Source organism: Geotrypetes seraphini, chromosome 5, assembly GCF_902459505.1.
Source record: "Geotrypetes seraphini chromosome 5, aGeoSer1.1, whole genome shotgun sequence".
NCBI classification, from domain to species: domain Eukaryota; kingdom Metazoa; phylum Chordata; class Amphibia; order Gymnophiona; family Dermophiidae; genus Geotrypetes; species Geotrypetes seraphini.
The window spans coordinates 117,036,413-117,055,009 of NC_047088.1; the positions used below are offsets into that span (position 1 = coordinate 117,036,413).

The 18,597-nt window shown below is 43.0% G+C and overlaps 1 protein-coding gene across 15 annotated transcripts in view; it reads left to right on the top strand.

Annotated features, from left to right (window-relative positions):
* The window catches only part of PCNT (pericentrin), an 820,497-nt gene that overhangs the window by 491,495 nt on the left and 310,405 nt on the right, over window positions 1-18,597 (top strand). For all 15 annotated transcript variants that reach the window (XR_004539480.1, XR_004539479.1, XR_004539483.1 and 12 more), the window contains one exon: window positions 17,443-17,681. Coding sequence is in view for 5 of the 15 variants with exons in the window: in XM_033944852.1 (XP_033800743.1) it covers window positions 17,443-17,681 (239 nt within the window). In the remaining 10 variants the exon portion in view is untranslated. The remainder of the gene's footprint in view (window positions 1-17,442; window positions 17,682-18,597) is intronic.

Below are 18,597 nucleotides of genomic sequence, written 5' to 3' on the forward strand. Positions count from 1 at the left end.
CCCACCTTATGAGTCTCTAGAGCATGCGTTTTTGATGATCTCTCACTCAAGCCGTTATTCCTCTTGACTATCATGTCAACTTGGACAGTTTTGGAGCTTTCTTTCAGCTCTTTTTTGTCGGGATCCTTATTGTGTATTGTGGCTTCTGGAGTGCTGTTGAGTACAGGTTCTTCCTTCCTCCGAAAGTAGTTTCTGTTTTGTAATTTATTCTTTATTGAATTTCAAATTTTTATGATAAACACAATCATATTGAAAATAACAGTATCCATAGTTATACATTTCTAATATAGTATAGGAAAAAGAAAACTAAAGGAACAAAATAATAATTTTCCACTGTACTTTAGTCCACAATAATTGGAGAAGGAGTTTCCACAAAATCGGAGAACATATCACTTCATCATAATTTAGGAATAAAGAAAGACAGCCTGAAAAAGACCCAGAATTCCTAATTACGAGCGTAACTCATGTCTATTGGTAGGGGTACTTGCTATCACCCCCCCCCCCCCCATTATCCACAATAAATCTAGATAACTTTGTAGAATCAAAGAAAATGTATCTAACACCTTTGAAATTAACCAAACACCTACAGGGAAATCTTAATACAAATGTTGCTCCCAACTTTAGAACCTGGGGTCTCAAAAGCAAAAACTGTTTCCGTTTTTTTTGTGTTATTTGGGACACATCTGGATACATTCTAACTTATTGATGTATCCATGTAACATCTTTATACTTAAAAAACATTTTCAATAGCCACTCTCTATTTGAATCTAGGGCTAATTGAACAAAGAGTGTAGCAACACTAATCTGTTCTAACTCTGATGTTTCTAATAAATTTGGCAAGTCCAATACATCTAATTGTGGTTCCTGCTGGTCTTCCAGAGTTTTCTTCTTTCCCAAGGAAATATAGTAGATTTTTGAAATGTTTGGAAAAATATTTTGTGGGACTTTCAAAACCTCCAGAAGATATCGTTATATCTAACGGTGAGACAGTAGGTGATTGAGGAAAATTAATCAGTCTTAAGTTCTGTCTTCTCGTCATATTTTCCAACATTTCCATCTTGAAGTTAATACAGGTATTTCTATTTTCCTTTATTAGGAGCTAGTTTTGTGCTTCCAAAATTTCAAGCTTTTTTTCCTGATCCAATACTTTATCTTATAATTTGCCCACTCTCTATTGCAAAGATAAAGTCTCAGATAACTTTTAGATTTGAATTCCCAGAGACACTTGTAAATTGGAAATAGCTTCCCAAATTGAATTTAAATCAAGAACTGGCGGTTTTACCAATGGAGTTACAGAGTATTTAAACTCCATATCTTTGAGGTCCTCAGTATCTGAAGGTAAATTTAAGTGGTTTGTGTTTTATATGTGAATCAGGCAGTTTGCCTTCTGGCATTAGTTCTGTCCGATTCAGGCCCAGGATCAAGTCCTGCAGTCCCTAATGAGCACAAGTTTTTGCAGTGGGCTTTGGAGATAACCGAGTTTCAGGTCTCAGACCACCTGTTTGGTAGGTTCTAATCGCAGGGGCTAGCCTTCCTTTGGGGCTACCATTTCGAGATGGATTTGAGCGACAGTCTCTGCAGCTTATGTAGCGGCAGGAGAGAAGCTCCCCCTCAGGGTGTGGGCTCATTTTACCAGGGGGGTTGACTCCTCCTGGGCCGAGTCATTGGCGGTGCCTCCAGATGAGATTTGCAGGGCTACTACATGGTCCTTTCTGCACACCTTCTCCAGGGTTTATAGGGTTGGTATGACAGCCAAGCAGGATACTGCTTTTGATGCTTCGGTGTTGGCAGCGAGCTCATCAGTCCCACCCTAAATTTTCAGGACTGCTCTGTTACATCCCACTGGTCCTGGAATAAAGTGGAATTGCACAAGAACAAAAGATTAGGCTCTTACCTCTGCTAATTTTCTTTCTTGTAAATCCACACTTTATTCCTGGAACCTGCCCTCTATATGTCTGATTCGCTGTTCACCTGCCTGGAAATACTGGTAAGCTGGATTTATGTTTCGGACCAGCCTTTATAAGAGTTCCATCTGACTAGATGTAACACTATATTTGGAGGTTTCCCGGGTTAGCGCCCCTATCTAACAATGCAGGCTGTGTCTCCCTATATTACTGTTTTGTAGTTCAGATTCTAATGTGTGATAATGTGTTTTACAGTTTCCATTGTTATTATGAGCAGAATTATTTGGCGGGGAGTTCCCCATTTCCCCCTCTCTCTCGTTTATTTCTGTAGATGTTCCTGGCTGCTTGAAGACTGACTAGATTCTACTGGGCATGCTCTAGCATATGCTAGCAGAGGGGAGGGGTTATGGCTTCAATCATTTGAAGCTTTATACAGTGCCTGGTGGTCAGAGATGCATAAAACCCACTGGTCCCGGAATAAAGTGTGGATTTACAAGAAAGAAGATTAGCAAAAGTAAGAACCTAATTTTTGTTCTTATCTATGTGCAATATGAGCGAAATACCAGGCAACTATCTAGAGGTGGTTTGCATAAGAATCCTGATGATCCCAGTCCACAGGAACATGGATGAACACTAGATGAAGGAAAATTAGACATTGAATGGATGAAAGTTGCCCATGCAACTTGAAGCAGTAACAGAGTTCCTATACTGCAAATGTGACAAAGAATGCAAAGCTCTATCCTTTCCATGTCTCACAAACAGCAATAAGTGCACCTCTGCTTGCAGGCTTCAAGACTATTCTAATTTTATAACCGAAAAAGAAGAAAGAATGTACACAGAGGACTATTGCTCAGATTCTAATACCTAATCTACTGCTAATATGAGGTTGAATCAAAAATTAAAAGCAATTGTCAAATTACATGATAACCAGAACAGAGCTAACAAAATGCAACAAATGTACTCGTCCATCCGTATACAGTGCAGTACTCGGCCTTTAGTCATGTGGCAGCAATGAGGTCAGAAACATGAATGCTCATTGCATGATTGCACCATTGAAGAACAATGTGCAGTACTTCACTCTCTTTGAGCAGAGGGAGTGAAACCTGTGGAAATTCACTGTCAGATATTGACTCAGTATGGACATAGCATCATGAATCACTGAAAGGTTTATGAGTGGGTAAAATAGTTTAAAGCAGAAAAACAGGTGTAATCAACAAAAGGTAGTTCTGGTCGCCCATCATCATTGTGCACACGAGCACATTGAAAGGGCAGATGCCTTGATTAGAGAAGACTGACCGGATAGCAGTTTCAATTGGCTGCAGATTTGAATATCAGCTATGGATCTGCATTTGCCATAATGCATGCTGAATTGAGCTATAGGAAAGTCTGCACACAATGGGCTCCCATACAGCTTACTGATCTGTACAAGCAACAGCGTGTGGAGGTTGTGGGCCAATTTCTAAAATAGTATGAGGATCCAAGCATTTTGGAGAGAATTGTCACTGGCAACAAGACATGGGTGCATCACTATGACCCAGAGAGCAAAAGGCAAAACATAATGAAGTAAAGAAAGCGGTGCTCACCTGGTTTTGGGAGAAGCCAAAAATGTTCTCTGCAGGAATGCAGAAGCTAGTTGAACGATACAACAAATGCGTAATCTTTTATGGGCATTATGTGGAAATGTGATATGTTCAATTGCTCAGTTACTTCTATTAAAGCCATTAAATATATTTTGCCTTTACTTTTTGATTTACCCTCGCTATACCCCAACTTTCAGAGCAAAGCATGGAGATAGCTTATAAATAGTGCATAGTATAGACATACAGAGTTAACGTCACCTTTAATTTTCTGTATTCAAATCTCGTCTTGCCATAAATTTTTTTTAAAAAACTTGTATGTTTTTAAATTTTGAATAAAGTTTGCCATTTTGGAGAATACAATACATACCGTATATGCTGACTTATTTTTAGCTGTCTGTGAATTGAATCATGTATGTTCTATAAGTACTTATTACTAACTAAATTTTTGAGCTGATCCAGCTTGCCTGAGTTCGGGGCAGGAAGGAGAAGTCGGGCCGAGGAGGGAGAGAGGAGGAATTGGTCAAAGGAGGCGGAAGGGAGCGTAGAGGAGGCAGAGGGTGAGGGGCTGCGGTGAGAGGCAGCTCCGCCCACCCCCCTGACATCACCCGAAGCAAATCCTAAGCTCCCCCTTAAAAGGGGAGGAGCCAACGGCGCACAGCCCTTCAGCGCGCATTAAAGGCGCTCGCCTTAGCGAGAGCGCCTTTGCAAAGAGCCTCGAGAAGGGATGAGCCACCATTAAGGAAGACAAAAGGGAGACCACAGAAGATGCAGAGGACATCCAACCAGGCAGACCCAGCAGGTACAGAGGCACACAACCAGGAGACTGCAGCAGATGCAGAAGACATCCAACCAGGCAGACCCAGCAGGTACAGAGGCACACAACCAGGAGACTGCAGCAGACGCAGAAGACATCCAACCAGGCAAACCCAGCAGGTACAGAGGCACACAACCAGGCAGACTCAGCAGGTACAGAGGCACACAACCAGGCAGACACAGAGGACACAACAGGCACAGAGGACAGCCACAGCAGGCACAGAGGACAAAGCAGGCACAAAGGAACACAACTAGGCAGACACTGAAGACATAACCAGGCGAACGCAGAAGACACAGAAGACATCCACAGACACAAAAGACATCCACAGCAGATGCAGAAGACATCCACAGGAGACGGGCAAGTGGGCAGCAATGGAAGCAACAGACAGAAGCAGGAAGTTGAGCTACCCAGTTTTCTGCACCGTCTGCCATATGTATGACTACCTTCCTTCTGAAAGGCGGTCTTACATATGAGCTCAATGTGGAGAACTGGAAAGCCTGAAGAAGCAAGTCAGACTTCTGGAGGGCAGAATACTGGAACTGGAGACACTTCAAGCAGTGGAGGAAGAAGACAGATGCAGAGATCATCAAGACGGAGGACACCATAGAGCAGTGGTCTCAAACTCGTGGCCCGGGGGCCACATGCGGCTCACCAGGTACTATTTTGAGGCTCTCAGTATGTTACCATTATTCTGGAACGTTGCCCACCTCACTGCTGTAACCTCACACAAGCGCTTTCCTGCACCTGTACGTGATTGTGAGATGGAGTGGAGAGGACAATCGTGTACAGATGCAGGAAAGCTTGTGTGAGGTTACAGCAGTGAGGTGGGCAATGTTCCAAAACGTAAGGTAAACCATTCGAGGCAGTGCAGGAGGAGAGGATAACGTGGGAGCCCTGCTCCGTCTCTCTCCCTGACCAGCGGGGGACCCATTTAAAAATTTAGAAGCGCCAACTGCGCACAGCCATTTGCTGGCCCCCTCCCAGCCACCAGCAGGAGACGCCGAGACCCAGACCCGTTCCCGAGGGGAGGATAGCGTGGGAGCCCTGCTCCGCCCCTCTCCCTGACCAGCGAGGGACCCATTTAAAAATTCAGAAGCGCCAACGGCGCACAGCCATTTGCCGGGCCCCCTCCCAGACACCAGCTTGAGACGCCGAGACCCGGACCCGTTCCCAAGGAGAGGATAGCGTGGGAGCCCTGCTCCGCCACTCTCCCTGACCAGCGGGGGACCCATTTAAAAATTCAGAAGCACCAACAGCGCACAGTCATTTGCCGGGCCCCCTCCCAGCCACCAGCAGGAGATGCCGAGACCCGGACCCGTTCCCGAGGAGAGGATAGCATGGGAGCCCTGCTTCGCCCCTCTCCCTGACCAGCGGGGAACCCATTTAAAAATTCAGAAGCACCAACGGCGCACAGCTGTTCGGCGCGTGACAAAGGCGCATGCGCCTTAGTGCACGCCTTTGTGAAGCGCCTGCAGGGAAGACCGCAGGGTAACCAGTAGCTCACAAAGTCCTGATACCAGAGACCCGGGCCGAATTATAGCGGCAACACATGCAACAAAGTGGTGAGTGAGGAAATCATGATTCCCCCCCACCAAGAACAAGAAAACACTTAAGGTCACTAAGATCCAGTCCAAACAACTATTCTCTCATTTGGTTCAAACAGCCTACACTAACTCTGCTTATATGCAAAGGCCCTCCAAAGAGACAGAAAACACTATCAGAGCAAAGAATTTCCAGAACCAGCACTCTCTTCTACCCACACAAAAAAATGGGAACTCGCACACCTAAACTCATCCCTGTCCTCCTACTGCTCTCGCTATTCATAGCTAAATGGAAAACAGCAGGATACCATACACACTCTATCCCTATCCTTACAACAACACACAGACCAGCTCAACCAACTAGGAAACTCCATACCCCCAGAACCCTGACTTCTTGTCCATCGTCCAGCCACGAAAGCATTACCACAATCTGGGGAATAAGACCTCCAACAAAGCCTAAGACAAGCACACAAAAACACCAAACATCACCAAGAACCCTCATCAACACAGTCATTACTCCCCTCTCCCACACAAAATTCATATCAATAGCATGCGCATATTTGAACATAAGATCTATCAGCCCAAAGACAGAACTAATCAAGGACTGGCTGATTAAAGACAATTTAGGTTGCCTCTTCCTAGCCGAAACTTGGCTCACCTCTGCTACAGACCCACACATTACTGAATTTTGCCCCAACGGATACAAACTAGAGCTAGTTTGTCAAGAAAACAGAAGAGGAGGAGGTCTAGCAATCATAGTAAAAAAACAACCTCAACATTAAAGTCCTAGCCAAGCACTCCACCCCTCACCTAGACCTACTAGCTTGCCAACTTTCTGACAACACACTCACAGGAAATCTGAACTGCCTTCTCTGCTACGTCACACCAGGAAAATGGAACACCTCAAAACAAGAACTTGAAGAATTCATCTTCCAGAACTCTCTCTCTTCCACACATAACCTGATCCTTGGAGACATAAATCTCCACCTAGAAGACCACTCCTCCAAACAAGTAGCGGATATACTTTCATACCTCAACACCCTATCTTACCAGATCCTCAACCCCGAACCCACACACGAAAAGGGCCATCAACTTGATATTGCAGCATACACGTCTCCAAACCTCAACACACAAAATATCCACATCTTCAATGGCTCCTGGCATCCTACCCTCTGGTCAGACCACTACAAATATGCCTTCACTATCAACTGGGCTCAAAATAACAACAAACCCACTCCACACAAAACACTCATCAAGACCAGACAGAAAATCGAACCTACCACATTCTGGGACACAGTAGACCCCGCAATAGACTCCAACAACCCTAAAGAATTCATAAACAGCTGGCGTACCCTCAGTGAATCTACCTTGAACGAACTAGCTCCAATAAAAACTAAAAATAAAATATGTAGACCATCAGACAAATGGTTTGACGCCGAACTCTTACACCTAAAAAGGCAATGTAGACAACTAGAAAGGATATGGAAAAAACAGAAACAAGACCACACCAACACAGAATGGAGAATCCAAATCAAACAATACAAAACCAAACTGAAGGAAAAACGAAAAGACCACTACTCCAAACTCATCGGCACTGAAAAACTAGACACAAAAAAATTTTTCAACCTCGTAAGAAATCTCACTGATACCAAACCTTTCCTTGCCACTCAAGGAAACCAGACTCCAACAGCTACCTAATTAGCGGACCACTTCAAACATAAAATCATCACAATCAGAACCACATTCAACAACTCACGAAACAATATAGAAGAGATATTAATAAATCCCACAATAGATGAAGCTATCTCAGCAGATAGAGTCTGTACCAACTTCCCAACGATACAATGGTCAGACCTGGACCGGCTCTACAAAAAATACAGCAAATCTTCATGTGATTTGAACAACTGTCCTCCGTACCTACTAGCTATAGCATCCACTAAATTCAAAGCTAGTCTCACGCTATGGTTGCAAACCACTCTCAGGGAAGGTCAATTCCCACCGGAACTAGGCAAAATTATAATTACTCCTATACTGAAAGACCTCAAAGGCCCAATAGATAACCCAACAAATTATAGACCAATCGCTTCTATACTAATAGAAGGTCTTGTAGCACAATATCTCTCTAATTACCTAGAAGACCACCACATTCTGCATCCATCGCAATCTGGATTCAGAACAAACCACAGCACAGAAACACTACTGGTATCTTTATTAGACATAGCCCGACAGCACCTCAGCAAAGGAAACAAGTTGCTAATCATCCAACTCGATCTTTCAGCAGCATTCGACCTAGTAGACCATCCCATACTACTCCAGATACTAGACGCCATAGGAATCTCAGGTAGAGTTCATAACTGGTTCCAAGGTTTCCTTAAAACAAGATCATACAGAGTTAAGTCAAAAGATCTTATATCCGACTCATGGTCAAACCCCTGCGGAGTACCACAAGGATCACCACTATCGCCCATACTATTCAACCTCTTCATAGCTTCCCTAGGCACAACTTTGGACACCCTAAATATAGTATCATTCAGCTACGCGGACGACATAACCATCCTCCTCCCCTTCGACATCCAAGACCCCATCTCCACAGGACGCCTGAAAACAACACTGGAAACCGCAGAAAAATGGATGACAAACCATAAGTTGAAGCTGAACTCGGATAAAACTAAATTCCTACTACTAGAGAAGGACAAAAAACCATCCTTAACAGAACTGGAAGTAAACGCAATTAAGTACCCAATACAAAGCACCCTCAAAATTCTGGGAATACAATTAGACAGATGCTGCACAATGCAGATACAAATCCACAAAATCATCCAAAAAGCATTCTTCACCATGCGAAACTTAAGAAAAATAAGAAAATTCTTTAAAAAAGATCAATACAGGATCATAGTCCAATCCCTTGTACTAAGTATTGTCGACTACTGCAACAGCCTCTACCTACCATGCCCAAACAACATGATAAAACAACTACAGACCATTCAGAACACAGCCCTCAGACTCATCTATTCCCTTAGCAAATTTGACCACATCACCAATGCCTACCTAGACTCTCACTGGCTAATGATAAAAGCAAGAACCCAATTCAAACTCTACTGTCTAATATTTAAAGTAACCCATGGTGCTGCACCCAGTTACCTAAACAACCGCCTATACCGTAACCTCTCACCCAGAATAAGGAGAACTCAGAGCTTATTCACCTACCCTCCTCTCAATGGTACTCGACGCAAGAAACTATACGACAACCTTCTAGCGACACAGGCAGCGAAAATTGACCCTACCATCTCCAAGCTGCTGATCAAAACAACAGACATTAAAGTGTTCCGAAAAGAAATCAAAACACTTCTATTCAAAAAACACTTCCCATCATTCTAACCTCCTTCCTATTCGCACATGCAGATTCCCTCGTGAATACCACCCCTATAGTAACACCTAATCAATTCTTCAAACCTTATCACCAATATATATTCAGAAACCTAAATAAGCAGCCACCATCTGTAACCAGAAAACTGCTTCCTTCAACATTATGTAATTCTCTTCTGTAACCTGAATGTGTTGTTATTCTCTACTGTAACCAGTAATATACTTGCTTCTTTGTTATGTAATTCTCCAGGAAATGTAACTTGTAATATACTTGCTTCTTTGTTTTGTAATTCTCCTGAAAATGTCCAGATATCTTCTAATTTGTAATCCGCTTAGAACCGCAAGGCACAGGTGGAATAGAAATCACTAATGTAATCTCGTGAACTCTCGCAAAATTCGGCACCTCTCCTGGCGGTGTCTGCTTGATGTAAGATGGCGGTTGTGTCCGGTGCTGGAGGAGGTGAGAGCTGAAGGTGGTTGTGGACGCGACCACCAAACACTTAAGGCATAAGTTGAATATTGATTGTCCCCTCTACAAAAAAGCCTAGAGGACTACACCAAAATCTTGTCTCTTGCAGTTGATATTTTAGATTAGAATCTAAATCACAATTTTGCATGAGGTAAAACTCTTTATAAACCTTTGTAGGTACTTGGAGGGCCACAGAAAAAATAGTTAATGTCTTCTTAAAGAAATGACAACCTTGCATGAGGTAAAATTTGTTATAGGTTATAAATCTTTCCTTAATTACTTCTGATAATTTCAGCTATACACAGCTGAAAGCAGTGCAACATTCAGAAAGTGAAGTTTAGATAGTTTTTCTGCATGTTGAACTGCTTTCAGTTGTGTATAGCTGAAATTATCAGAAGCAATTAAGGAAAGATTTATAACCTATAACAAATTTTACCTCATGCAAGGTTGTCATTTCTTTAAGAAGACATTAACTATTTTTTCTGTGGCCCTCCAAGTACCTACAAATCCAAAATGTGGCCCTGCACAGGGTATGAGTTTGAGACCGCTGCCATAGAGGAAGAAGTCCGGAGCTGGAGAACTTCATAAAGAGGCCTACAGGGATGTTGTAGAAAGATACCAGCTACAGAGGAACTGCCGAGATATGCCTTCAGAGAGTGTGGACCACCAGACGGACAGCCACCAGGAGGAAATGGGGGACACTGCAGCAAGATATGGAAACAGCGGAGGGAACCCACATGAAGACGAACATCAGGATGAGAGGAAATGGATAAGAACGAAGGACACGGACCTACGGCTGGAGAATCAAAAGAAGATAGAGAGGACAGCAATCGTTGTGGGGGACTCTATCATCAGACAAGTAGATAGCCACATAGCGGGAGGAAGACTGGATGGACTAGTGACCTGCCTACCGGGAGCCAAGGTAGAAGACATAGTGAGCCGCATCGACAGGATCGTCGACAGTGTGAAAGAAGAAGATACGACAGTGGTGATCCATGTGGGGACGAACAACGTGAGCAACAGGAACTACTACAACAGAGAAGTACTGAAGGAACAGTTCCGGATGCTAGGAAACAAGCTGAAGATCAGAACGCACAGTATAGCATTCTCAGAGATCCTGCCGGTACCCAGGGCAGATCAGAAGAGACAGATGGAGCTGCAAGCATTCAATGCAGGGATGCAGTGCTGGTGTGAGGAAGAAGGATTCCACTTCGTGCGCAACTGGACAACGTTCTGGGGGAACAGCAAGCTATACAGGAAGGACGGACTCCACCTCAGCAGAGACAGAATGAGGCTATTTGCAAGCAACATCAAGAGAGAAGATGAGAAGCTTTTAAACTATGAAAAAGGAGAAAGCCGACAGTCGACAGAGAGAAAGAGTTGATGATTCGGGAACCGGTATACCCAGAGGATACCGTGCAGGAAGATGGAGGGGAAGACTCACCAGATCGCAGACAAGACAGTTCGAAAGGGACACAAGAGGGAAAGACGCGTAAGAAGGGAACAGGCTGCAAGCTCAAGTGTATGTACACGAATGCAAGGAACCTCAGAAATAATATATGTGAATTAGAAGCTGTGGCACAAAAGGATAACGTTGACATCGGCATCATGGAAACATGGTGGACTGATGAAAATGTCTGGGACATGGTGCTACCAGGATACAAACTATACCGCAGAGACAGAGGGACTCAAAAAGGAGGAGGCATTGCCATATACGTCAAAGAGGGAATTGAATCTTCTGGAGAGAACATGCCACAAGAGACGGATAAGTTAGAGTCTCTATGGGTCAAAATTCCGGGAACAAATGGACCGGAAACGAGGATAAGCATCTACTACCGATCCCCAGGGCAGTCCAAAGAAATTGATGGAGAAATGACGGATGAGATTAAACGCAACTATAAGGGAGGCAACGCAGTTATCATGGGCGACTTCAACTATTCGGGGATAGAATGGAACCTCGGCACCTCCGACTGTGCTAGAGAGACCAAGTTCCTGGAAATTGTAGGCGATTGTTTCCTGGAACAACTTGTCAAGGATAACACGAGAGGAGATGCAATTCTGGACTTAATTCTAAATGGACTGTAAGGACCGGCGCAGGATGTAGAAGTAGAATTGATGCTGGGAAACAGCAATCACAATATGATCCGCTTCAACCTGGAAACAGGGGCAAAACAGAAGTCCAGATCGACAGCCACGGCGCTAAACTTCCGAAAAGGGAATTATGAAGGGATGAGACGCATGATGGGTAGAAGATTAAGAAGAGGATAAACACTGTAAAGATGCTAGAGCAAGCTTGGATTCTTTTTAAGGATACAGTCACCGAGTCACAAAATATATATATACTACGTATCAACAAGGGATCAAAGAGGAAAAAGAATAAAGAACCAGCGTGGCTCAATAAAGAGGTGAAGGAAGCAATCAGAGACAAGAAAACCTCATTTAAGGAATGGAAAAGATAAAAAATGGACGCAAACTGGAACAAGCATAAACAACATCAATGCAGGTGCCATAAGGCGGAAAAAGGGGTCCAAAGAGACTACAAGGAAAAAATAGCCAAGGAGGCAAAAAACTTCAATCCGTTCTTTCGATATATCAAGGAGAAACGACTTGCGAAGGAAGCGGTAGGACCGTTGGATGACCATGGAATAAAGGTAGCCCTAAAGGAGGACAAAGCAATCACCAACAAATTGAACAAATTTTTTTTGTCTGTATTTACTGAAGAGGATTTACATAGCATACCAGAACCCATCAGGCTATATGCTGGAAGTGAAAACGGGAAACTGACAGGATTAACGGCCAGTCTAGAAGAGGTATGCAGGCAGATTGATAGGCTCAAGAATGATAAATCCCCGGGACTGGATGGCATCCATCCGAGGATCATCAAGGAATTGAAAGGGACCATAGCTGAACTGCTTCAACTAATAGCCAATCTGTCAATCAAAACGGGAAAGATTCCGGAGGAATGCAAGGTGGCGAATGTTACGTCAATCTTCAAAAGAGGTTCAAGGGGAGACCCGGGAAACTACCGGCCGGTGAATCTGACCTCAGTACTGGAAAAGATGGTAGAGGCGCTGATAAAGGACCGCATCATTGATCACTGTGACGGACACGGGCTGATGAGGACCAGCCAGCAAGGTTTCAGCAAAAGCAGATCTTGTTTGACAAACTTGCCGCACTTCTTCGAGGGAGTAAACAGGCAGATAGACAAGGGCAAACTGGTCGACATTGTAAATCTGGATTTTCAGAAAGCGTTTGGCAAGATTCCACATGAACGACTGCTTCAGAAAATTGTGAGCCATGAAATCAAGGGTGAAATACTCATGTGGATTAAAAACTGGCTGGAGCATAGGAAACAGAGAGTGGGGGTAAATGGACAATACTCAGATTGGAAGAGCGTCACCAGCAGGGTGCTGCAGGGCTCGGTGCTTGGACCCGTGCTCTTCAACATCTTCATAAGCATTCTGGACATAGGTACGATGAGCGAGGTGATTAAATTTGTTGACTATACGAAGTTATTCAGAGTAGTGAAGATGCAGGGGGATTGCGAAGATCTACAATGTGACATAATCTGGCTCGAGAAATGGGCTGCGACATGGCAGATGAGGTTCAACGTGGACAAGTGTAAAGTGATGCGTGTTGGTAACAAAAATCTTATGCACAAATACAGGATGTCCGGGATGGTACTTGGAGAGACATCCCAGGAAAGGGACTTGGGAATTCTGATCGACAAGTCAATGAAACCATCCTTGCAATGTGTGGCGGCGGCGGCGAAAAGGGCGAACAGAATGCTAGGAATGATAAAGAAGGAGATCATGAACAGATCGGAGAAGGTTATGCTTCTGTACCGGGCCATGGTCCAGCACTGGTCGCCGTACATGAAGAAGGACATGGTACTACTTGAAAGGGTCCAGAGAAGAGCGACTGAGATGGTTAAGGAGTTGGAGGAGCTGCCGTACAATGAAAGATTAGAGAAACTGGGCCTCTTCTCCCTCGAACAGAGGAGATTGAGAGGGGACATGATCTAAACATTCAAGGTACTGAAGAGGATAGACTTAGTAGATAAGGACAGGTTGTTCACCCTCTCCAAGGTAGGAAGAACGAGAGGGCACTCTCTAAAGTTGAAAGGGGATAGATTTCGTACAAACATAAGGAAGTTCTTCTTCACCCAGAGAGTGGTAGAAAACTGGAACGCTCTTCCGGAGTCTGTCATAGGGGAACACAGCATCCAGGGATTCAAGACAAAGTTAGACAAGTTCCTGCTGAACAAGGATGTACGCTGGTATGGCTAGTGTCAGTTAGGGCGCTGGTCTTTGACCAGAGGGCCGCTGCCTGAGCGGACTGCTGGGCATGATGGACCACTGGTCTGACCCAGCAGCGGCAATTCTTATGTTCTTAAGTTTTAGAATTGCATATTATTTAGCTTGTTTCAAGTGACCAAGATTCATTTGATGGCAATTAATATATGTAAATTAAAAGAAAACTACAAGTTACTAAGCAGTTTTGAATACATATGTCAAGAAATATTCTTACTTAAAAAACACAAATTGCATAAAAATTTAATAAAACTAAAGCTAATATTTGTGTATTATTATTTTTGAAACAAAATAAAGGAAGGACAGGCTTCTACACCTGCCCACGAATATAAATATATACTGAACACACACATTTTGATAGGGATTGACTTTTGGCAGTATTTTATTCACTTGACAGATTACTAGGGGTATCCTAAAAACATTGAAAAATTTCACACTGAGCTATGCTTTACAGATGTCCACCAGACATTTTTTGTATCCTCAGATGTTAGGCTTTCAACAAATTATGGGTGAAATTTGCTACCTCTGATGGTACTAATTTTCAAATTGGGGGGGTCTGGCTCACAGACTAATTGTAGATTAGGAACTAGTTGGAAAAAACCCAGACACTGGGCTAAGTGTTCAATTTTTTTTCAGTAGAGAAAGGGTGAATAGTACTGTGTTTCCCTGAAAATAAGACAGCGTCTTATATTAATTTGGGGTCCAAAAAACACATTAGGGCTTATTTTGGGGGGATGGCTTATTTTTTTTTTTTCATGTACAACAATTATCTCGGATGGGAGAATCTAGATGGCGACTGAGTGAGGCTCCTGCTCTTGTCGGCAACTTTTACATTTTTTCTCCAGAAAATTTACCTTTTTCGCTATGCCAAAGTGCAGGGGTAAGCAGAGGAGTGTTCTTCCACTTCTCTGACGCGACAAGCGGCAATAACAGCTTATGCTGTTCCTGCTGGAGCGGGCGTTTCTGCTGACCGAGGAGGGCAGACCTCGGTCTTGGAGGGCGAAGTATAGCTCAGCCCTTTGGGGCCTGGAGTTCCTCCGCGTTCCGGGACGATGTGAGGGATGCCCTCAGCTGTATAGGAAGCACCGGAATTGATGTCTCCGGCGGTGTTGCAGGTCTCACCCCTGACCCCGGATGGGAATCACAGCTTGCCGACTTTTTCACAGTCGGCACTGGTGTTCGGAGGACTTGAACCTCAGAGTGTAGCAGGGAATGCAGAGGTAAAACCTTTGGTGGAGTCCCCTGGAATATCTATCCCTGCTCCCCTGATTAAACCAGCGGTGATAGACATGGAGGCGATCTGGAATGCCTTTGCATAGGTATGCTCCCAGTTTGTTGCTTCAGTACAGAATACTAATATTCAATTTAAAACTTTTGAAGAGAAATTCCAACAACAGTCTGTTAGAATGGACAAATTGGAGAAATCAGTGGCAGAAGTGAAGGTTTCTACTAACTTACAATTGAAGGAAAAGGTTCTACTCACTAGGAAAATTTGAAAACTTGGAAAATGCAAATAGGAATTTGAACTTGAGACTTTTAAACTTTCCTGTCTCCAAATTTCAATCGCCTAGGGATTTATTTCATTCCTTTTTAAATGTAGTTTTGACCCTGGAGTGTGTTCTGCCCCATTTCATAAAACAAGTATTTAGATTGTTTGTTCTAAGATGTCTTCTGTGGAGTCAAATTCTCAGAGTGCCTAGAAGCTCCCAGAAGTATTGGCTGCAGATTGCTAAAGTCCACCTTCTTCAGCTCTGTGAAGAGAGCTGACTCCATCTTAGCCACGTCACATGCTACAGGGAGAGTTTGTCTCCCCAATCTGTTTTTGCACTTTCGGTCTGTTGGCCTCATAACTTGAATCTGTTAGTAGGAATTCAGCTTATGAGAGAAGCTAAAGTACATGTTACCTCTGCTTAGGGACTAAGCAAAACATTCCTGGCTTGCCCCTAAGTAAAAGAGGTGCCAGTAGAGTGTATGGATTCTTAAGAAGCACTGCTTTAAGATCTACAAACTGTAAGAGTTCATGCTTGTTCTAAATCGATATTAAAAAGACCTGTTTGAGGAACATGGAGTCCAGGCTTGGTAATATTTAGGCTACAAGCCCAAAGAGTTAAACAGTTTGACAATCATTTTGGCTATTGACAGGTCAAGACAGAGTGGCTTACTGCGTGTAATATGCCACCGCTACAAAAGTTATATTACCTAAACTTACCAAAAGAGGATAAAGAAAAAGGGAATGCATTACCAGGAGAACTGGTTCTCACTGGCATGCTGGAAACATCTCAAGAGGAAATTATGGTTAGAGCTACTTTACTGGTAACTTTTGTTTTTCTTCAAGATAAAGAAGCAATTCTTCGTCTATTCTATAGGACTGAAAAGTGGAATTTCATGGATTCAAAATTTCTATTTTTCCTGATGTATCAAAGTGGACGCAAGCCAGATGTAAGAAATTCCTGGCCTATCGTCAATCTGTTTTGAGTTTAGGAGCAACCTTTCAATTACATTTTCCTTGTAAATGTTGCATTACATATCAGGGTAATAGATATATTTTTTATGAACCCGATCAATTGCAATTTTTTCTTGAAGGTAAAGCAGCTATAAGAATTCCAGAGACTTCCATGGAATCAGCCAACCAGGCCATTAGTTAATTGACTCCAACTGAACTCTGTAATTTGATTTAATTTAGAAATATTTCCTGGAATCCAACTACCCTTGGGAAGTGATTGATTCTCTCTCCTCAAAAGGTGGACTTTAGTCACAGTCACTAGTGTGGAATTATTTTATAATTTGTATTATTTGTTTTCTGTTTTTGGATTGTTATATTTCCTTTCAAGTATTGATTATTCAACTTGTAAAAGCATAAATAAATTAAAAAACAAAAACAAAAAAATCCCAATCATCTCTCCCTTCCTCTCCACCCCAATTCTTCCTCTTTCCTTTCTCCCCACCTCCCCATGTGCAGCATCTTTCCTCCCCTGTCACCCATCCCCTTGTGCAGCAGAACCCCACTGATCCTTCCACCGTGAGACTAACATACCTATGCTCCAAGGCCTCCAAAAACAGCAGCGACGTCAGCTGTTTTTGGAGGACTCAGAGCGGAGGTATGTGAGGTCTCACCGGGGTGGGGATCGCTGAATTGACGAGTCTGATTTTTTCGACAAATCAGGCAGCACTAGTGTCAAGTATGGAGTCAGGGAGTATCATGGACATTTGAGGGGGGCTTTGGGGGTCAATCTTAACTAGGGCTTATTTTGGGTGTAGAGCTTGTATTAGGAGCATCTTTAAAAATCATGCTAGGGCTTATTTTTGGGATAGGTATTTATTTTGTGATAGTTTCCATCATAGCTCTCTAACTTGTTTTATTCTGTTGTGACCTCTAATGGGATGAATTTGGAAGCTGTTGATTATGGGAGTTACTAGCTTTCTGAAAATAAAATGCTTTTACTTTCCTTTTGTAGGTGCAAAGACTGTACATGAAGTACCTGCGTGCAGAGAGCTATAGGAAGGCTCTGGTTTATCAAAAGAAATATCTCCTCCTCCTCCTTGGAGGATTTCAAGACTGTGAGCAGGCAACTTTATCTCTGATTGCTCGGATGGGTGTATATCCCTCACCCACGGATCTTCAAGTATCTGCCAAGCACTCTCATGCATTCACCAGGTTTAGATCAGTTGTGAGGACCATCATTGCTATAGCCAGGTACAGTGAGTGGAATTTTTAAAAATATAGCCACCAATGCTTTTACTACCAATTTAGCACTGCAGAATTAATAATACTCCTGTAAAAATATTGAAAGACCGATACATGGCAGGAACCACTTAAGGAAAAATGCCTGACTTGCTCAAGTGCACTGTTAATTATATCTTCAGTTAATTTTTGTACTGGTAACGGAAATTTATTTTTCAGCATAAATTGTAACACAGAAACCTAACCACTTTATTAAACAAACTAGAGGGGCTATTACAATGTTATATGGCAGAAAATACCCAAATGCAAGAGATTTCCTGTTCAGTTTATTTTCCCTTATGCAGACCCAAAGGTGAGCATCAGATCTTTGTGTAATGTCTCAGAGGGCAGCAGTAGGGGTCATTTTTGTATGAATCTGTATTTGTAGCTATAATTTCTTCTGTCATTTCCATTTGTTTCTACTTTAAGTTCAGTCATCATCTCATCTAGAAATATATTCACTCCTCAACTGCCTCTTTTCATTCCTGTGCCTTTACATACATCAGGAAAGCTACTTTGGTCTCTGCCTTTCTCCTCCATTGCTAATTATAATTTTGATCTGTCATCTAAACACGACAACATAGACTAGCTCTTTCAAAGCACAGGTACTACCTCCATTATCATCTGAATCAGAAGTAGTGGTGTATAATTTTGTCATTTGCATCTTTATCTTTCTTATTGTCATTATCCGAGAACAAATAGGCAGCATATTTTCACTTGTGGGCGATGATATCCACAGATCCCGGCATGGATGGTGCAAAAGTGTATTGTCACTTTAAAAAGTCTCAAGACTACCTGCACTGCACATACGTATGTGCTTTCCCGCCCAATGTCAGCTTGCAGGACCTTCAGTTCTCAGTTTCCGCAGAGCTGAGACTGTTTTGAGTTT